This window comes from Poeciliopsis prolifica, unplaced genomic scaffold, assembly GCF_027474105.1.
Source record: "Poeciliopsis prolifica strain line A6 unplaced genomic scaffold, Auburn_PproV2 SCAFFOLD048, whole genome shotgun sequence".
NCBI classification, from domain to species: domain Eukaryota; kingdom Metazoa; phylum Chordata; class Actinopteri; order Cyprinodontiformes; family Poeciliidae; genus Poeciliopsis; species Poeciliopsis prolifica.
In genome coordinates, this window is record NW_026562423.1 from 3,716,258 (window position 1) to 3,738,812 (window position 22,555).

The following is a 22,555-nucleotide window of genomic DNA, read 5'->3' on the forward strand; positions in this document are numbered from 1 at the left end:
AATGAACTCTTGTTTTTCTGCATTGCTCGTATTTACACTAGACACAGACAGCGCTTGTAGTTTGGTCCGCTTTGTATTTAAGCGCTGTAGGCTGAAGGTCCTGTAAAGTTAGGAAAGACATAGCCATGACAGGAAACAGCTTGCAGACATTACAGACTCCCTTTAGAATTAAATTACAAACATATGAAGACCAAAGATTTAAAACACTTACTTGAGTCATAGGTAGCCCAATACGCGTGAATTAGAGACACGCAGTGGAAACAAAAGGTATCGTTAAAAAATCATAACAAAGAAAACGGGGTTTCAAACTTCTCGAGCATTATTGTCAAAGCAAAGCGGAAGTAGCTCGTGTGGTTCTGTTCCGCATGACGCTCCTCAGTCTCGCGCGGCTCAGTGAGTTGCGCTCCTCCGCTGCGTGTCCACGTCAGGTGAGAACTCTGCTTTACTTTCTATTATTGTCCTGCTAAAAGCCGCACCGACTTCACTAGAGAACAGCGGCGTTCGGGAATTGGCGGTGGAGCTGGACGTCTCCAGTCGGAACTGGAAACACCTGGACAGAGAGGGACAGTAAGTGAGGGGAACCACTGGCTGAGGTTCTGCCGAGAATACTCCACAGACGTTTTGGTTTCCTCGTGCGACCTGTGGAACTTACAAGATAACTTTTTAAAGCACACATTCCGTATTTATGTAGTTATTGTTTTATGAATTTGGAACGCACACACACACACGAACACACACATTTCTTTATTAATATAAGGAATCAACACTTAAGATGAATTTTTGCTGCCACTCTGAAGTTGTTCTAGAGTAGATTACGTGTTTTATCATGTGTCAGTGCAGTCCCACTGTAGCTCCCCAGGGATAACAAGCCAGGTTTGGAGCCCTTGTTTACATTCTGGCCCGTGTTAAGCAGGATCTGTGCAGTTGTTTATGGCCTGGCAAGGTGCCTGACTGCTTTTAGATCATGTGTCAGTGCAGAGACATGCATTGGCATCTGCTGCAGGGCCACAGTGCTGGACCACCAGCTGAAGTGATACTAACTGAACCATGCTTGTTGGCCATCACCAGCCGGCTCTGCTCAACTGTGTCCTCCTGCTCCTTCTTCTTCTTCTTCTTTCTTTTTGTTTACCATTCAGCCACTCAGGTTTGTTTTTAAATCCAGCCTGATGTTATGTCAAAGACAGAAGAAGACAAATCCCCAGAGACAGTGTTCATGCCCTCACTTCTTTTGGTCTGGTTAGTTTCCTTTTGTCGTGGCTTTGCACAGAAGATTTTAAGCAGCTGCTGACTCACTACTTCGCTATTACAGCTTAAGCCTCTTTGTCAGACTTCACAAACTGGCAAAATGCCTCACAGTACAAAAGAAGATTCTCTAGCAAAATTGCTATCAATGGAGCAAAACCATGTTGCCACCGAGGAAGAGAAACAGATCAGTTTTAGGCTTGTGACAGAGCAAGTTTCCTGCATTTCTGAAAACAAAGGCTGCGGCAAGTTAATCTGTCATTGTTTTACTCATATATTTTTTTTCTGCTTAAAATGTATAATTGGCACAGAGGAAAAAATGTACTTCTTCTTATTATTATTGAGTGGACATTGAAAGTAGCTGTTGCTCTTATTGTGGGAGATTTGTCCTGTTGGAACATGAGAAGGACAGTCAGCGGTGTAAAAGTGCACTGAGGTGATAAAAGTTCCGGGTTTAAAGCCGCTAAAATTATCCGGCATTTAGCTTATGCCGTTTAATGTCCTTTTTATTAGATAAGACGCAAAGTGGTAGCGTGGCTGGAAATTTCTCCTGGTGTATGGAGAAAAATACTGAACTGTTCCTCCCCCACCTGTTGCTGCACACTGCCTCTCAGATGGTTGAAAAATGGCTCCTATTTTCACCCTGCTGTTCAGGAATATTTCCATTAGCCACAGTATATGGGGTGCCTGCTTTAATGCTTCACCCCTGAAAGAATTTATTTAAGATATATATTCTTTTTGTCACCTAAACAACATTTAGTATACCACAGTATCTAAAGTAGTAACTACAGTTCTTTTGATTTTTAAGTAAATAAAACATTATTTATGAAGTGCCACACAAAGTCACAACATACAACAACATTAATTACATTGAAGTTACAGATCAACATGGTTTTCAGTCCACAGATTTGTTAGCAAAACAAAGCTACAAGGTGCTAACTGTTCTCCATGAAGCCACAGATCACATTCTGGGATCATAGGTTGCAAGCAGATGAGTGTTTGCATAAAAGCTGACTCAAATCACCAGGAACTTGGCCACTTAGAGAGGATAAATGACCTCAACTTATTTCCAAAATCCACCGAGAGCCAGTGTAGAAAGTATAACACCTGGACTGATACGACTTTGTCCGTTGGATTTAGTCTGGCTGCTGCGTTCAGAATAGCTTGCAGAAGTGAAATTAATCATCTGTCTAGACTGGCAAAAAGACAATGACAACCCAGAAAGCAGACAGTGCTTTTAATGTCGCTGTATTTCTGTTTTTATTTACGGTTTTACTTTTCAGTTAGCTGTAATGACTGTTCTCTTGAAACCGAGACATCATGTCTCGGTGAGAGCTACCTGTATTAATAAAGGTGAAAATATAAAAAATCTTAATAATAATGTTGTTGAACATCAGATGCAGACTTGCTTATTTTTCTTTAAACCCGTACCTGTACTAGCCCTGACGAAAACATTAAATAGATCCAATAAGTGCATTTATTCAAGTTTTTTTGTAGCTGCAAACTCAAGTTCCTCTGTCTAACTCACAAACTAATCTCAAAGGAAAATTTGCTCCTCAGATTTTACAGTTGAACAATTTATTTTTTTGTCTGCAGTAATGCAGCTTGCCCGTGTTTAAGTTCTGTTTCAAGCATAGATATATTCATAAGAAGTAACTCATTTATATACTTTTATGTAAATTACCTTTAGATTTAAAGTGTCAGATTCAGCTGTTTGTCCCAAGTGATTAGTGGGAAATTGTTTCCAGGATCCAAAAACTCTGTGGTAATTTTAATTAGTGATACCACCCTTCAGAGTTTTTATTTTCTAAGTTTTCACAGGCGTGCATACCTGGTGACTATGTTTTTGATTATGCATTTTTAAAGAAACTGACTGCCTTCATGTTGTATTTCAGGTGGCCATGTGCAATGTAATGGCAGGTGGGGCTACTGCTGCCACCTTCACGCCAACAGAGATGGATTATGAACATCTCAGCTCAACAGAAAACTAAGCCATCACCACTGAGCAGAGATAATGGACCCAAACTTCCGCTCCAAGAGGAAGCCTACATCCTTGAGCGATCAACGTGACCGTATTACTTCAACAGCTCCCTTTTAATATGCTGACATATTAAGTTTGCTGAACACCTTCGCTTGGGGAATTATTGGAGCGACAGAGGAACAAACAGCTTTGCCTCACTCCAGTGGACAAGCTGTGCATCTATGGTTTCATCTGCAGCCATGGGGAAGGAACAGGACCTGCTGGTGGCGGTGAAGAACGGAGATCTTCTGCAGGCTCACAAGCTCCTCTCTAAAGTCAAGTGCAACAAAACCAGTGAGTGTGAAATCCAAAGCAACAGCTTATACTCTGGCGTGTACAGTTATTGTTTCCACTTGGAAATGCTACCGCTGCTGTGGTTATTTTTTTCTTTTGGAATAACCACAGTAGCAGGTTTGGCTGTGGACTGCCAAATGAAAGCCACATACATGATTTAAACGAATCACACTGTCAAACTCCCTCATCCAGATTCTGCATCTTGTCAGGTTTAAAAGGAATTTATTTTTTATTTTTCGTCTACATTTTCCAACTCGGTCAACATGCATGTTTTCTTTTACTGTTGCGCTGTTATAAATGACAGAGCACGTCCTCAGCTGGGAAGCAGGAGCGGCGTCTCTTTGTGGCGTTATCTGCTTTGGGTTTTAACAGGATGGTCGACTGCTCAGTGAAAAGCTCTGGGAACAAAGGAGCGGCTGTCAGAAAAACACACATTGGAGTCAGTGAGCGGGCACAACTTGGCAGGGAATATTAAGAGTGGTTCTGCTTGGTTTGGGACTTCTCTGTGTATCCATTGCAGATACGATGCTGCAGGCAACAATACAGGGGATGGAGAAAGTTTCCTGGTATTTCATGAAGCTGAATACTAAAGGTGACTTGGACTATTCCCAGGTCAAAATTATAGGCTGTGGAATGTTGATTATTTTAAGGCAAGAAAAGCTGCATTTTGTCACACTTAAGGATGTTAGTAAGGCAAGATAAGGTCATTTTATTTATATAGCTTTGTTTTCAGAAACAAAGCAATTCAAAGTGCTTTACAGGAATTAAAAGGAAATAGAAACAAAATAGCAAACCAAAGAAAAGATCAAAAGAAAAAAAAAACTAATAATATTGATCCAAAGTAAATAAACTAGATACTCATATTCAGGATTGGCAGATAAATAAGTATCCTCTGGTCTAATGCCTGTTCTGGTTTGAATAGAATAGAAGTCTAAAAGTAGTTGCTAAGGTAGGTTTTCTGGGCTCCAAGTTCTAATCCTTGTTCTGGGTTGCTAAATAAGAGTAAGTAAGTAATCTCTGGATACTCCCATTCCTATTATATAAGTATAATATACCATAGTAAAATTCTTATAGTCATGGAGGTTTTGGAGTTCCTTCATAGAAACTTTGGCTCGTTTCTTGTCTGATGTTGTCCCGACCCTACTTAGGGTGTAAATCTTATGAAAAGCACAACATTCGTCCTCAATCTGGAAGACACTCCTCTCCAGAATTTGGTTTTTTTGGATTTGAAGTGCTTAAGTGCACAAAATCAAAACAACTTCCTTTTTTCTTTTTTTTTTTTACTTTTGTCTTGTTGGAAGTGGTACTATAGTCCAAGTTTTTGTTTACATTTTATCTTGTTTGCAATAAATTGATCGTAAATATTATTGAAATTAGGTTTTATTTTATTTTTGGAAGAAAGATAATCATTTAGAAAAATTGATTGATCCAAAAGTCAAAGAACTAACAGAGATTACCAATGGAGACCCTACTTTATCAGGTCCCTTGCATACCGCATCTTCATTTACATTAGCTGCAAATAACAGCCAATATTGATGCATACCATTGATATTTTAAATTTTTAAAATAGCAATTAGATGGAGCCAGACGTTTTAAGATTTTGTTCAAAGTCATCATTAAGATCTCTGTGAGAGGCCGATATATTTTCCTGTGTGGTACTGTCTCAGTCCTGCTCTCACTTGGACCCACAGCTTTCAGCTGATTCTCGAGAACTGTCACAGGGCAGAATCAATGGCATGCTCATTTGTCAACTTGGACAGAGCGACGAATGTCCAACAACAGCAGCAGATCAGATGCTGCAGCTGCCAGTGAGGGATTCACCAGTGACCCTCTCCTATTTACAGAACCCTGTCGATGAGTAAGGATTGACTGGCTTGTGGTGATGACCTCCTTTGAAAGGCTGCAGAAACACTCATTCCAAAAATAAAGTTATACTGAGTGCCATGGCTAGCTGCTGCTTAGTAGTTTAAACATCATCCTAATATTGTTCAGTGAACTTTCTTCTACTCTGGTAACCTCATTTTACCTGACAAGTCCAACAGAATCTCATAAATGCTGTTTCTAATCGATGATGGTAGGAGTTCGTCCTGTAACGGGTGGATGTTCGGCTTGAACCACTAGTCTGTCTGTCATAGTTGTGTCTTTGAGCAAGAGATTTCAACCGCCATCCCTGCTGGAGGTGGTCAGAGGGCCCGGTGGCTCCGGTTCATGGTAGCCTCTCTTTTGTCCGACAGCCTCAGGGCAGCTAGCTAGTTTACCACCATCAGCGTTTGAAATTGTCCTCAAATGGGTGAATAACTGAAGCCTTTTGGCATTAATAATCGCCACACAATTACAGGCCATTTGCCATTTACCATACAGGAACTTCTGATGGATGTGGCAAGATTGCTGCTAACTGAGAATGTTACTTTCATTAGTTATTAGTTAATTGGTTCATAAATGTTGCTTAGATTGACATCAAAACTCCTCACCTTTTGTAAGCTACCCCTCAATTTTTCTGTTGCTTTTTTTCCACTTTTATTTGCCTCATTACCAAAGTAAAAAAAAAAAATAAATAAAATTGAGGTCAAGCGCAGTAATAGAAACAAAACCCTAATAAAAAAAAATGGCAACTGCTTGCTCATTTGAAAGAGCCTTTCGGTGACCTCATTGTAAATTTTATTGTGAGTCTGATGGCAAAAGCCTCTCAATTAGTGCAAGTCCTTTGGGGAGGTAAGGTAGTATTTTAATTTTTATGGAGCTGTTAGGCAGACCCAGCGTTCCCAAACCTTCAGAAAAAACCTTAGACAAGGTGTAGGATGCATAAGCAGAGAGAAGCAGATGCTCATGCTCTAAATGTTTTTGGGTAGTGGGGCTCACTGATGGCTAAGGAATGAGCAGGCAGTAGATCAGTAGTTCTTGGTACTGTGTTATGTGTAGCCCTGATGTTACTTGTGATGCTGTTAGTGAAACATAGACAAAATGGCATTATTTTTTGTAAAAAAAAAAAAAAAAAAAAAAAAAGGGTGAATAAATAAACTTGAAAAAAACTAATAGCAGATAATGCTAGACACATGAATTCTTCAAGAACAAACCAATGTGAGTCGGTTTGCTCTGTGACCAGCGACCATTAACAACAAAAGCCGATATCAGTGTGTTTCTTTGGATTTTGCACTTTCAGAATTTTTATATGCAACGTGTTCACTAAAATGTGCAATATAATACTTCATGTTCAAAAGATTGGTGATACAAATATTCAGAAGTACAAATAAACATTTTATTGGCGCCATCACTAGTTTCATGTTGGATGGTGGGCTGCCTAAATCCTACAGAACTTTATGATCACTTTTGCACTTAAAACCAGAAAATTTGAACTTTTAAGTAAAAAATATTACAAATAATTGAACTGCGTCCTTCAATTTATGGGAAGTAGTTTTTAGAATTTTCTCTTAGTTTTTGTAGCATAACAATGACTGAAAAAGTCCAGGTCTCTTTGCATTGTTGTTTTAGAAAGTCGGCAAAGACGGTGGTACTTTGAAAACTTGGTATTTGCTTGGATCGTACTTGTTGGAAAGATTTGGGAGCTATTGCATAATGTGACCTTCAGTGAAACAAAGAAATGATAAAATATTAAAACACAGTTTTTCTAGACATAGCGAATATAGTCAAACATGTCTTTGACAACCAAACAGGCATGAGAATGTAGGTACAATTTCACGGTACATCCAACAAAGGTTCTTAAATGACAAGCTATATGTGCTCTGAGTTTCTGTTGGTTGCATGGACCTCACTGTAAAGCTGACTGGGAGCTGCCAGAAGGGGATTACCTTCACCACTGAGGGTGACTTGATGCACAGGCAGCTGAGACGGGAGGTTTCTTTTTCAATCAGCCATCTGCTGACATCAGGTCAGGGCTCAGTCAATACAAGTGAACTTACTGCCTCTTATTGCTTAGCATATGCAAGCACTGTTTTGTATTGTCACAGTGAAAAGTTTATTGGTTTCAGAGTTTAGTGTGTTTAAATTTTAAAACAATTAAGTTCCAGTTCTTAAAATAGAACACGACATGCTTTTTTGACATTGTGCATGCAATAATACATTCTAATTAAATATAATCCCTCCAGGTTCTTCAAAGAATTTAAGCAATATGTGTATAAACATCCACAACGTGAAAATATGACGTTGCCAAGAGTTTGATTTTTAGGTGATTTTTTATTCTTGTTGTTTAAGCAACCACATTTTCTATCAAACCTTATTAAATTTTAAACATTCTTCCAACTTGAATTGGATTCTAAGCTGAGTGCATATTTTTTATTCTAAAGTTTCTAATCCATGAAACATTTATTCTGTTTATTGAAACAGAAAACAAGGATTTTGATTTGGAAATCTGGAAATTGGAAATTGCTGATACCCCTTCTCATGAGCTGGACATATCGTTGCAGCCCTAGTTTTTAAAGACAAGACTTAAACCTGCTGCAACCAAGGTTGCCATTTTGTGGCAACTAATCCTGCTATCAAATCTTTTTTGCTGTAGACTGATAGACTTCTGAAGCCTGTAGGAGATGACACCTATTGTACAGCGCCTCTCACTCTTCTGCTTAAAGTGAGTAAAACCAAAGAGCCTGCCCTCTCCAGACAGGGAGTGGAGTTTTGGCTGTTGTGCAACTCTCCATGAATGGGGCCATTGAAGATGAACGTTTTTTTTCTTTTTCTTTTTTTTCCCAAACATTTCCATGATTGCAATGTGTTTTTGTTTGGACAGGCAGATGACCCAACCCTTTCTTGTGTCATGCCAAATGTAAAGCCCGTCGGGACTTCAGCTGTTCAAAGCATCTCATTTGACTACAGCGTTGTGATCTGTTGAATGACATCGGCATCCTTTTGATATTAACTGGACACATCAGCTGATGACATTTCGTTATTCATTCAGAAATGTTAGCAGTTTATGTTGGAGTCATTATTTTGTAGTGTTTGTTAGTGGATTTGGATTTTTTCATCTACCGTTAGTCGACCGTCTGTCCAAATTTGTGACTGGAATATTTAACATGGAACTGTTGTTTTTTTTTTTGGGGGGAAATGTGTTCAGAATATAATTAAAAAATAGAATCATTTGGCTTTTACTCTTAATAATCTCCAAAAATGTCCAGAAATCCAACATCTGAAAACCTGTTTTAATGGCACTTAACCTACTAACGAAGCAGCGCAAGAGTCAGACCAAGAATTTAACATAGACTGACGAATTTTGGACCCTTTTTAATTGCAACTTAAAACATTGACATACTCCATCGCACCGTGAGGGGAGTTTTAATTCAGGTTGAGACAGGGTTGCCTACATGTGAGGACGTTTAAACCACACCTCCTTCTCTCTCTCTATCCTAAAGTGTCTTGAGGCAAAAGACTGAAGGACCTCTTGCCTCCAATTGCAAATGATTACAGGTCACCTCTTCCAGTAATGATCTCTGATTGCGAATCAGAGGCGAGACATGTAAACTGCAGAGGTAAAAGGTCATGAGGAGTGGTCATGGTTTAACATGAACAAAGGAATACTACTGTTTCCTTAACCTAATTATGTACACAAAGTGTGCTACTTTTTTGACAGCTATATTCCACTCTACCTATTCATATGTGCCAGCCTTCTGCCAGATAAAGATGACAAACTCCACTTACAGTACCACCTTGGCTAATGGCCATTTGGAGGCCTTTTCGAAGCTGGCTAGCATCAACTGCTCTCTACACCTGGTAAACGACTTTCTCAGAGATTTAAAATAGTGTGAAAACATTCAATGCATGTATAATAGAATCCACAAGCAGAAAGACACACAAACCATGTGCAGTAATGTAACGCAACGTTAACCTCAATTCAGCTTCTGATGTTGTAGCGCTGATGGCAGCAGTTTAAAAGATTCATGGAGAGAGTGTGAGGGTTCTCTGCCAATGATTGGTGTCACCACTGTTATTTTCATGCTCCCTCACCATCCTCAGTACATTTGCAAAACTCTACTTGCCAGTTTTATGTTGCAGGCATTCTTTTGTTTGGCACCTATTTCTTGAGTTGCTAATAAATGTGTGCTGTTGATTCAAGCGTCACGAGCTACAGAGGTGTTGGAGTGTATTCATACTCTCCGGTAGACTCAGAAATGGAGCTTGGGTGACAGATGGCGTTATTTGTCCTCACGATGGTCCGTCAACTCCTACAGACAAGCATGTGGAGCCCGTATTTTTTCTGATGGCAGTGATTTTGCACGTCTGCACCAAACATAAATCTGCTGTTCAAAAGGTGGTGCTAAAGCACACAATAAACACAAAAAAAGACTGATAGTCGGTAGATGACTGGCTTTAGTAGATTATGGTTGCACACATTTATTTCTATTTAACCCCAGAATCCGCAGAGGCCCAAACATCACGTTAAACTTCTGGTGAGAAATTGCTTGTTTTGAAAAGCCTTCCTTGCTCTTTTTCTTCTTGGTCTTTTTTGAATAGACAAGGACAACATCAGAATCCATAAGGGATTATGGAAATGTGAAGACCCAATTTTTAGATCGCAGGAAGACTCAATTAGTCGAAAATAACAAAAATAGGATGAATACATTTTGTCCCCATCATCATGGTCCCATTGCCTTGGAAGCATGTTCACAGAGGAGCATCTGTTCAGACCCTGGATTTTTAGTCTAAAATGTTTGCTGTTTAGCTGGAAGCTTCCCTGCCGTGTATCTTGAATGTTTTTTTTTCTTTACAACCTTAAACTCTTTTCTCAGTTGAGCAGAAATGTAATGCATGCATGTCTACAGACCCATGATTTATGAGTGGATATATGTGCTTCAAAAGTGTTGGTGTCATTTTTCACTTTGCACAGTGCTAGTTTAGCCGCTTACCCCTGCATCCAATTAGTAGTAACCAAGACACACCCAGGTTCTTTCTCCTGCCTCTTGCAACCCCAACCCCCACCCTTTAGTCTTCTGCTTTGAATTAGGAACTACCCATCTGTCTTAATGTCAGATTAGAAGTCTGTTCCTCTTAAGGACACCTAAGAAGAGGCATGGTAGGTATGGTTGCATTCAAACATAAAAAAAGAGTTCTTGTCACTGGTACATGCATAATTTTGCTGTTTACTCACCCCTTCTGTCCATTTCCTGTGGAGTATAGGGGTGGTGCAGTTTGCCCATTAGCTTACCAGCTAACTTGGATAAATGGTATTGACTGATTGGCAGTCTGTGAAAGGCGTTGGTTTTACCTGCTCTTGCTTTGTATCGCACTCACTCTCACACACACGCCACACACATGCCAATCTTGAACCTGAACCTTTTACCTTCCGTGACAGATGGGGTAGCCTGTCTAGGATTGCTCGGGAATTTACCAAAGGAATTACCTTGTGTGTCAAAGGATTTGTGTGTGTGTGTGTGTGTAGGTTTTCAGTGGAAAGCATCATTTAATTTAGCATTACCAACCTTTCATTGCTGCCCTTAGGCTGCACATAGCTCAGTCTGGAACTTCTCTTCTTCTAGTTTTCTTTTGAAACTAAAAAAAAAAGAAGAAGAAAAAAAAAGAAAAAAAGTTGCCAATCAGGCAGGGGTTGGAAAATTGTGTTTGCTCTGCTGTTACTCAAAACAAACCTGTCAGAAGTTTTATGTGCGTCCTCTGATGTCGCTAACGCAAGGACGTCAGACTCTCTGTGGGGTTGCTTTTGCAACAAAGCCATTATAATTGTCTTACAAAAAGTTTTTTGTCTCGTGTGTGTGTACTTGGGGCGGGCCATGTTCTGGTGGCAGGGGGTGGAAGGGATGTCTACCATCTGGGAATTGAGCCGTCTCAGTCTCTGGCAGGGTTAATAGGAATCAGCGATAGAAAATCCTGTTTTGCTATTCTACTTATTTTTTCTTTTCTTTTCTTACTTTGCTTTCTGCCGTTGTAACACCGTAATGAGAAGTGTTGGAATAACAGCGTAACAAGTACGCTGTTATTCCAACACTTCATATTCTCATTTAAATATGATGGGAACAAGTGGAATTTATTTAATGGGCTTCTCTTGGTTGTTGTGAGAATCTTATGAATCTTGTATGTGGGTTATGCAAATTATCAAATCATATCTTATTTTGAAATTATACCATGGTGTCAGAATTTCTCATGTTCATCCAGGCCACTAATATCATTGTAGACACATTAATTTATGCAAACAATGAGGCATTTTATGTGATGATGTTTCACTATTTGATATGTGGCATTTCTCTGACTGGTGATCAGCAGGTTATAGTACTTTGAAAGAAAAATTTAATTGGTCAAAGCAGAAATTGGAAATCAGAAAGACCCAGAAAAAACCTGATTGTGCATCTCTGTACAGATCAGACTCAAAAAACATTTTAATTCAGGAATATACAACTATACAACAGCAACAGATAAAAGACAACTCCTGTTTAATTTCCTTTTACTTTAAGTGTTAGAAGCAGGCACACAGCCAACTTTATCCACAGGGTGTAACGAGAGGAAAATACAAGTCAGGTTCATGAAGAGTTTACCTGCTTCTTCAGTGTATTTGTTGCACTACTTATTCTGCCTCATTACCACTGCGACTTTGGAGATGCACAGTTGTCTTTAGTTTCTGCTGCATGCTGTGGTTTTGCCATAATCATTTTATATTATAAACACATTTTCTCACAATGCCAAAAGCCCATCTCAGTAATAGCTGCTTAATATTTTTGGTCGCTTTTCTTTTAATCAAATGACTGAGGTGAAAACAGTCACCTCAGTCATTTGTTGGGTGTTCTGCGGCAGTCTAATTTGGCAGTGTGAGTTGATCCCTAAAGAAGCTTTAAAACCAATTGAAAGCATTTGCTTCAACCAACTGTTCACACGTTCTAATTTGAAAGCAAGTGCCAAAGCCTTGAGGCCTTTTCCAATTATGCTGCTATGGTCTAATAAATAACCATTGATTAGACATGGGTTGCTTTGGTTTGTGACCTACTCTGGCTAATTAACATTCATCTGAATATGGAACTTTTACCGAACACCAGCACAAGTTCACACTCTTCATCCTTAATGGAATCCTGAATTTTATGAGCAACTATATCAAGTCTCTATATGAATCATAGAATCATACAGAGCTGTCTTACTTGTAAATTTTGAAATCTTGCCACTGGCTTTTCACTAAAACCATATGTCATCACTGAATCGCTTTTTTCCAACTCACAAAACTGTCTTGTTCTTACGCAAGTCAGATGATGTGGGGCTGTGACTTCTTTGCTGGGAAGTGCCTTGCAAAAGGGCCTTATGTTACTTTTGCTATAACATCACCATCTCAATGTTTGTTTGAATATTTAAGATTTAATTGACAATCCCACACTTTTATTTTCAATTCTTTATGAGCGCCCCTCTGTGCCCACATTTCTATATGCTCAAATAATCAGAAAGCGGCTTATCTATTCAGTTTTGCGTTCTGGTTTTAAGTATCCAGCATCCTGAGGTGAGTGAATTTCCAGCAGCACATACAAAGCTTCTGTGTGGTTAGGTTGAGGGTGCAGTGTTTGAGTAGTAGCTATGTTTCCACATTATCAGTGGGCTTGCTTATGACCTGGATAGCTTATGAATATTTTATTGCTTTTTAACACACTACTCCTCCAATCTGCCTTAGTTTTTGCTAAAAGCTATATTTTCCTCATTATAAGATCTAATAGGCATTTGTTACAGATTCAAAATAGCATTTGTTACAGATTCAAAATAGCATTTGTTTGATTGTTTAAGAAATGCTATTGCATTGGATATAGTGGCTTGCATTATCCTAAATCTGATAAATGTTGGTGAGAGGATATACCCAGCGAACCATCTCCTTCAAAGCCAGTGTTTTTAGAGAGCAAAACAGTTCTGCACTGAGCCTGAGGTCTCCTAGTTGTTGGAAGAGCATGCAGAAATGAAGGAGGGGCCGCGCAGTGCATTGGGTAAAGCAGAGTAAACAGATAATTTGAATGGTATGTAAAATGTTCAGTCCCGAAGGTGCAGAGTTGAGATGTGTTATGTAAGACAAGACCTGCAGGTGTGTTTATGCCCATTTTAATGCGCCTCTTTTTCAGGGTAAATAAACAGATGTAGCAAGCCTGGTTCGCACACACACACGCCTTCACAAAGGCAGCAGATGATCTGTTTAATTTCCCCATTGGCTCATTTTCAGCTTATATTGAATGCGTCTGACCTAGTTGCCAGCTTCACCATGGGAGATTAGTCTCTATGTTTTCAACAATGCAGTAAGTTATTCGATGTGGCAACCTGGAAATGTTTGGACTTTGAAGAGGGGGTTCTTAAGAACATATTGCCTCATTTACACAATGCGGTGCTGGTCCAATTAATGAAGGGGCGATATATATGGAAATATATGTACAAGCCCTTGGAGTTTAGGAAACAATAAAACAACCATCAGTTAAGTTCCCTGCACAGTGTCTGAATACAACGCTTTATTTGTTTTTTTTCCTCTAATTTATAAGCATCATATTTTCTATCTCGCAGTGAAATCAACTGTTAAGAAACCCCAAATGACTTCCACTTAAAATAACTTCTGAAATTGCAATGACTTGAGGGGATGTTTGTCTTTGCAAACAGTACAGAAAATGCCTCTGTATTTCTGTACTGCATGCAACAAACTCTTAAGTATTAGAGATGAAAACCTCCTTTGACTTTTTCACATTTTGTTTCAGACTTCAATGCATTTTATCGGAGTTCTATGTGACTATTACATACAGAGTCTAACTTAAAGTAATGCAAAATTGTGCAGTGAAAAAAAAGAAGATATGTCACAAAATCTTTTACAAATAAAAAATTGAAAAGTGTGACAGACGTTTGTATTCATGCCATTAGGATCTAGAACTTTCAATTGAATTGTAATTACATTAATCTTTTCAGGTTTGCCTCGACCAGCTTACTAAAATTTACACATATTCCAAAAAGCAAAAGTAAATTATTTTGTAAAATTTACACAAAAATTTAAAAGAATAAGCTCATAACTCAGAACATGTTTCAGGGAAAGACTCTTCTTTGGAACTTGTTGCATTGTGGTGAAGGGTGCAAATAATACAGTTGTCCGATTTACCAGGTTCAAGAACTGGACTGGATTAGAGTGAAAAAGCAGCTACTGTAAACACTAAACTTTTTGAAAAGTTTCTCAAGGAAAAGAACAAATGAACTAAAGACTTTGGCAAAGGACTGCAGAACAATTATTGCATTGTTTCCACCCTACTGGCATTGTTTTCCTCTTAGGCCTATTTCAGGGAGGAAACGGTCATAACTGCAGGCCAAGCTGATGCATGCTAAGACCTGGATGATGACCTCTTGGTGAGACTCTCCATCTCACCATGTAATCACATTGTTTTAAACTCCTGACACCGTCCTAAAGGGATTTGGAGATCACCTGCCCAGAACATTAGCACAGCAAGGGTGTTGCACCTTACCAGAGACTTTGAAGTCAATTGCCTGCAACATCAAGGAGCAAGAAACTCATTCTTAGCTCTTTGTGATTTACATGTGTTTTCTGTTTTTGTCTTTTTTCTTTTTTTTTTTGCATCCAGTAGTAAGTCAAGGCAGTTTTTTTTTCAAACTATTTAGAAGTACTTTGGGACAACTGGAGTAAATTTAAGCCCACGCTCTGCTTCAGTGGTTTGGTTTGAGGGACTGTGTTTACACTCTCAGTAATCAGTGCAGCAAGATAGATGTGTTCCTCAGATAAGTGTTTCCCTTGATGAGGCCCCTACCTAACCACAAAGCTTTTATTGCCAGAGATGGATGATGACCTGTAATTACCTCTTTTCTCACTCCTCTGTATTTAGGTCCTTCCCCAGGCAGTTGTGGTCTTGCTGTTTACCTTTTTTTTCTCATTGCTTTGTGGGGGTTTGACCCAACCTTCAACAGCAAGTGCACTTTTTTTGTTGTTGTTGTTTGTTCATTGGAAGCTGGTATGAGTTGAAGTCGGTTTGCATTTCCAGTTGAATAGAAAGGTATATTTGTAATTGTGGTTAAAGAATAAACAACCCATAAAACTTTTGCTTAAGTTATTGACAGTTGGCAGTTTTGGAATGCAGAGATATTGGCAAATGTTTTTTTCCTGCACTCGTTTCACATTTCTTCATGACGTTCATGCTCAAAAGCCAACAATTTGCAGTCAAAAGCAGCAGCTACATTTTCTCTTACATGAATCCCAGCAACTAATTCCCAATCACACTCTATAAAGTAAAGATTTGCATTGGGGTAAATCATTTTTTACTACAAACGACGGGTATAGGTGACTTTATTATCAAAGAATCCCCTACCTGATAGTTTTTAGGGGTCTTGGTGAGAGATTTTGGGATGTGTGAAGCTCTTTCATGGTCTCCCTTTAGTGATTATCACTTATTATAATACAAGTTGATACATCACAAAAGGTTTTGACCGTGGATAAAACATCCACAGTATGATCCTAATGGCTTGATACTGTGCAGAACTATATCCTTAACTTAACTTAACTTAACAGCGAGCCTCCATGATGCCAGTTGTGGCAGCGGTACACCTACTTGATGAGTACTAAGGGCATGATTGCAGACTGTTTAGAGTTGATGTGATTCTTCATTGCAATTTGTAAAGCCATTAAATGGAATAAAAGGAAAATTCATTGCTTATGGCTGAAATCTAAACCCCTGTCATACAAGCATAGTGTGTAGAAATCTTTACTTACGCACTACTCTCCTGTGTTTTTAGTTATTTTTAAGCATTCTTAGTTTTTTCATTTTTTTTAGATCATGTTCAAAAGCGTTCCAGAACAGCCATGCAAACCAAAGCAACAAAAGCCGCCAGCCAGCTGCAAGGCTTGTTGAATGAGACAAAAAAGACAAGCAAACCAAGTTTTTTTCTTTGTTGTCTGTTGTTTTTGTTTTTTTATTATTCACTTTGCCATGCTGATGTTCCTATATGCTGAGGAGGTTCTGAAAGCTTGTCTCATCTTGAAGCATGTTTTCTTTTTGCTCTGTTCTCCTGTTTGTAGTCTGATGCACCCCAAAAAAAGGAAAACAAACCCTGTTCACTCATGTCACCTGAACGGAGGGATGGATTCATATTTTTCTCTCTGTGATGTCTCCTCCTCTTTCACTCAGTTCATATTTACTCTTCTTCTCAACATCAAAGCCTCCCTCTCTCCTGTCTGCCAAGCTTAAACCCCTTTCAGAAAGGTTCTAATGAGGCTGTTTTCTTTTGCTTTGCTTATTGTTGTGAACAGAAAGAACAATGGAAGGGCTCCACGCTGACAACTAAAGATCCAAGTGTTGAATAATTTAGCCTTCCATGGATGGTGTGCTTCTACAGAAACACAAACCTCATAATTTCCCTGTCTCAAAAAAAAAAAAAAACAAAAAAAACCCAACCCCAAATCTATCTATATAAATCACAATACCTATGATTTACTGTTCCAGCCCTCCAGGGTGCTGCTAATTTATCTGCAGCCGACATAAGGAGGAGGTTCTCCCTCCCTCTGTGGGGCAGAAGGAAGAACATGGAGCCATGGAACATGTAGGATAGCATGGTGGGCACGCTATGCGAGGAATGCGAGGCTCATGTTGGAACTAGAACTCCTGAAAGGCCCTGTTCTTTCCATGCTTCTGAGACAGCTCAGACCCCACTTTGGCGTGGCGCCCAACGCCCAGCCCCATTCATATCTGCCTCTTGATCAATGTGCCTTCTTGTGCCTTCAAGCTCTTGTTTTCAGGAACATGAGTCACCAGCACCATGCGCTCAACAAGAGCTCCTGAGCTTCTCTGGGGCCGCTGCAGAGCGACCACGCAAACGCAAAGCATGACTGCGCCCATTCTTAACACGTCGATATCTGCATCTCCTGCTGGATTGCATGCGTAGCACTTGGGATGTCGGCGGTAGATGATTTCCGAACCACTAAGCTAAGAATCTTAATCCTCTGACGCCCTTGTAAATAGTACATATGAAGCAAATTATGGAATAGTTAGTTATATAGCTGTGAATGTTAGGAGAGTGTAAAACATGAATTACCAGCCTCAAAACTGGTGAGAGAAAGAAATGTTTTCTTTCGGGTGTTTTATTGATGGTTCATAAGACACTCAGAAAACACAGCTGCAAGGAGAATTTGACAAATTTTTGTTTGCCGACTTCTCCGAGCTGAATAGTGGCATCAATAAACCAAAAAAGGAGGACAGAACAGAATATTTGATCATGACTTCAGTCAGAAATCCTCTAATTTCTTCACATTCTTATTTTCTTCTCATGTGTTATGCAGCATATTGTCTGATTTATTTTTCCTCCACTGTTTAAGCACAAGACTTGCATTTTTAAGTATTTACTTCTGATTATATAATCCATGTTTTCCTTCCAATAGATTTTATTCATATTTTTGTGTTTTATCACAGCGTTGATCTTAATTTCATAACGTGGCCAGGCTTCCTTCTCTTTTATATATAGCAAAATTTAATATCTGGCTGTAAGGAAGAATGGCATTGCTTGGGGAAACCAACAAATAAAAAAAAAATAACCTAAGATTTTCAAAGCAGTTTAAGTTAAATAGTAAAATTACCTTTGAAAAACAAATTTTATTAAAAGCAGTGGAATCCATATTTACCAGTGAAAGACAGACTAAATAGATGTGTCTTTAATATATTTTGTTGCTACTTTCATTATAATTTTAGCACAATGTCCTACATGAAAGCACATATTTTAGAGAAAACAACATAACAGAATAATTTTGCCTAATTTTAACCAATTTGTTTCAAGGACATTTGAGATTCATTACATTTGTTGGTGCATTTCAGACTTTTAAGTAAACTGCCCATCAAACTGTTGCCCATCTACGTTTAGATTGATACAAATGAGATAAAGAGCACAACTGCTACAAAATTGGTATGTAATAGTAGGATATGCCTTTATTATGAATATTATGTGCAAATTCATCAGAGTTGATCTGTTGCTTTTTGTCTTACGATAGCGTAGTGTTTTGAAAACGCTTGTTGACAGAGTCCAGAATTATAAAAATGGATCCGATTTTTCAGGAAAATCAAGTTCTCCCACATCATTGAAGTATTTTTTGCTTCTGATTCGCTCCCATTGAGAAAAGTTTGTGTAGACAGATTTCATTTTTCTAACACCTCCTCTGCAGCCCTGACTTATGACCAAAACAACCCATAGGGGCTTGTTAGAGACATGTTTGGTTTGGCAGCAACGACCCAAACATTTAGCTGAATAGATGGTAGGATCAGTGGCACATGTGTGCTAATTACACCATTAGGGACGTTTAATGGCCCTATTAGTGTGATTGTTCTGGTTACAATTTTTAAGTTACTTCCAGCCATTTCCAGAACTGAAGAAGTTTTTTGGATGAGAGGCAAAGTATCTTCAAGAAACAAGAGAAAAAGTTTTGTTGCCTTCCACTTAAGCACTTAGGATTTCCATACTAATAATAAAAACCATACATCCTACATAAAACTTATCAGGGGGAAAGAAAACAAGGAAAACCAAACTGATTCACCAAGCAGCAACTTTACATTGGTGCAGCTTCTCATTCGTCCAGGACATGACTATCCTAATTGCTTAAATGAAAAGCAACTGGACTTCTCTTGTTTCTTAATGATGTTCCACCTCGTAACCGAAAGGCTTTTTCAGTTCAGTTTTTGTTCGGGAGAATCAGATATGATTTGTAGTCAGCACAATCACACTAATAGGGCTGTGAATGTCTCGTAATTGGGTAACCTTACCCTCCATTTGTATTTAGAAAGAATGCCATAGATTGATGTGGGTATGAGAAAATGTCATGGAAGTTTGCAAAGAAGACATCTTGATTTACACTACGGACGCACAAAGAATTATTGTGCTGCTCTTTGACTTTCTAAACCTTACTTACCCTAATATTTTTCCCCTTTCCTTGTTTTCCATCATCTTATTATATTAAATTGATGGTCTCATTACAATACATGTTCCTCATATCAAAATTCGAGCTTTTCAGTTTGAGTTACTTACGTACTTCGATGCTGTGCAGACATATTATTCGGCATGCATTTGATAATAAAAGATTTATGTATGTGTTTATGGGAGGCTACAAATCTGACTTGGACTTTGGGCAAAAGTCTTGATTCTCCAATTGGACTTTGGATAAATGACTTGTGAACATTTCTGGTGCAATATCAGTTCACCCAACAAAACAGTTGTGGACTGACAAACGGCGATGTGCCTACTTAAGTGTCAATGTTATCTGACAAATTACAGCAGCTGGCAAGTTTCTCTCTCTGTTAAATTATTCAGTGGCACTGTGCTGTTTAGGGTCTGTTCACTCGTACAGGTTTACCTTTAATTAAAATTAACTATGAGGTAACTAGTCTCTCAAATGAGCAATTTTTTGCAACAAGATACAATTTAAGGTTGTTACATTCTGTTCTACTTTTTTTCCAATGTACAACTGATGTAAACTACTACAGTGTGGAAAAGGTTCAGAAACCACAGGTTCTATCATATTCACTTGTGTTTGCAATACAAAATCAACTGGTATTATTTAATTTTAATTTCTTTGCAATTCCAGCATGTCCCAAAGCAGAGGTTGATTGTTCAAAAGAGCAGAAAGCACATTTGCTATGCTTTGTCTAGTCTTCCTGTTATCTGCAGAAAATCTTGCTCTCTCTTGTTTCCAGCCTGAGTGAACTGCAGTAACTAGTTTAAAAAAACACTTTTGAATAATATCTTATATCCCTGAGCTTCACTTGACTTTATTTCTAAAAACTATTATTATCTGCTCTGTCACTATATTTTGCTATTCTGAAAACAGCCAACTTTGAGTTTAACAAGTCCAATACTTGTTATTCTGAGTAGGACTGGGAGATTTTTTCTTTGTTTTGAAGTTTTAATTTTTGGAAAATTTGGATTTCTATTCATCAATGCACCCATTGGGTTTCCATAGTACAGAGTGATGTTAGTCATCTCAAGAGCGACCATCCTGCTTGAGAAGTTTGTTTACAGCTTCTTGTTTTTCCTCCAACTGATAAACTCAAAGAAGGATAGATTGAAATGAAAGCAATTTTTAAAAAATATTTTCTGTCATTTGTAATTTTTCTATAAGTAAAAATCACAAATGACTTATCACCCAGCTAAAGAGTGTTGTCAATGCTGCCTGGTTGTTCATATATCAAAATCTGTGTTCACTGATTGGAGAAAAAAAAAAAAAAAATTTCCAGTTTCCGACTGGCTGCTCACCGGTCAAGGCTTCTCAGGCTAAAACTTGTACAATTTTGGCTCCATTATAATGGAAACTAATATCTCCTATCTCCCACTGTCCAGCTCTATCGCTTCCTCTTCCCGTCTCGCTCCGTGTGTCCTGTCCAAACACACACTGCTGTGCGGTATTCCGCACCTCCATGGGAGAAAACAATGGGGGTAATTTGCGGTCATGAATGGTGCTGTATCTAGAGCACTTGGCAGTCTGGTTCCTGTGTGGGTCTCACCGAACAGTAAGGCCTTTGGAGCGGACATCAGCTGTAGGACGGCAGAGGATATTTAGCTGGATGAGAGGAGAGGTTACAGTCAAAGCTGTGGTTTGAGGCAGGAGGATTAGATGAATGAGACTGAGAGAGATGTTTGTTATTTGAAGCTTGGTAGAATAAAATGTTTAGCAATGAGGCTTTTAAGGGTTAAGCAGAATTGGGCAAGTAGACTTGTTTGATTCTAGGTAATACCTAAAGATGAACAGAGGATTAGGCATGTAAGAAAAGGAAGTTTGTGTTTTGCAAGTAAAGATCTGTTTTTGATACCTTGGATTAAGAAAATTATACGAGTGCTTACACTGCACACACTGAGCAGCTTTATTGAGGATACAGTCTTTGGAGTACTATTTGTTGACATCATGAAGTAGGAAACAGATTTAGTTGTCAGCTCATTCGTGATCTGGGCTTGGAGCGGTGGTACTCGGAGGGGTTAGCAGCTGAATAAATGAAGACATGGGACAAATAGCAGTGTGTCGCTTTCAAGGTGAGTGGAAAATAAACATGTTCAGTCAAGCTGACTGATGTAGACTGTGATGCTTTGGAAGGAAGGAAATGCAGATGCTTTCTCCTGGCATACCTTCTTGTTTTCATGGTTGTCAGTTCGAATACCAAAGAGCCATAAGATGCTAACATTGCAAACGAGGTGGAATATTTTGTTTCTGTGAGGCAGATTCATTTGTTTATGAATCATTTGGCTGTCATGATGGAGTCAGAAGCACCGAGAGAGGGGAAGGGTGAGGAAAGCTCTTCATCCTGTCAGGGCTGTCATGATAAGAAGTGATGATGAGGAGCAGGGGAGACTTAAGGGAAAAAGAAACGCACACACACGCACACACATGCACACACATGCACACACATGCACAAGGCTGGAAAGGTTTCTGGTGAGCTCAGGTGAAATAACAAACTTTGTACCAAAAACACTTATTGTCTTTTTCTGTACCCTCTTTCCCCCCGTCCCTTTCTCTGTCGTTTTTCCAGAGTTGCTGGGCTCCAACAAGAGACTCAACATCAATTACCAGGACTCAGACGGGTGAGAGAAAAGTTCCATTTGTTATGTAGATAAGGCAGCCGAAAGAAAAAAAAAAATACTATTCTACATGTGACCGCCTGCAGTTTGTTTGCATCCTTCAATCCGTGACTCACGAAGCGCACACAAGTACTGACATAGATTGCTGCTCGGAGTCATTACTGTAACCCCAGGGCAGGAAATTACTAGGTACTGACTTTTGTGTGGCTCACCACATCTGTCAAATATTTAGAGGTGACGAAAATGTACTGTTTCTGGTCCTACATAAGATACAGTAAGTGGAAAGTTGCATTAAGTTGTAAATGAAGAGAAGCTGAGCAAGAAGTTTATAGAAAAACAGTCGGCTGGTTAAGGTAACTTCACAAAGGGCATCCACAGTCTGGAACTGCAATTTGTCTTCAATATGGCCGTAAACCACTAAAGTGTTGATTAATGTGCACTATTTTAATAAGATACCCTAACCCTGTCCAGTGGGGTGTTCTTTTCATTATACTGGCCTTCAGGGTG

General features: G+C 38.9%; 1 protein-coding gene across 1 annotated transcript in view; it reads left to right on the top strand.

The window, feature by feature from the left end:
• Nucleotides 1-374: 374 nt before the first annotated feature.
• The window catches only part of LOC129377483 (caskin-2-like), a 48,263-nt gene continuing 26,082 nt past the window's right edge, over nucleotides 375-22,555 (top strand). Inside the window, 3 exon segments of the mRNA XM_055057452.1 lie at nucleotides 375-428; nucleotides 3,138-3,556; nucleotides 22,000-22,051. Of these exon segments, the coding sequence (XP_054913427.1) occupies nucleotides 3,445-3,556; nucleotides 22,000-22,051 (164 nt within the window). The 5' untranslated portion in view covers nucleotides 375-428; nucleotides 3,138-3,444.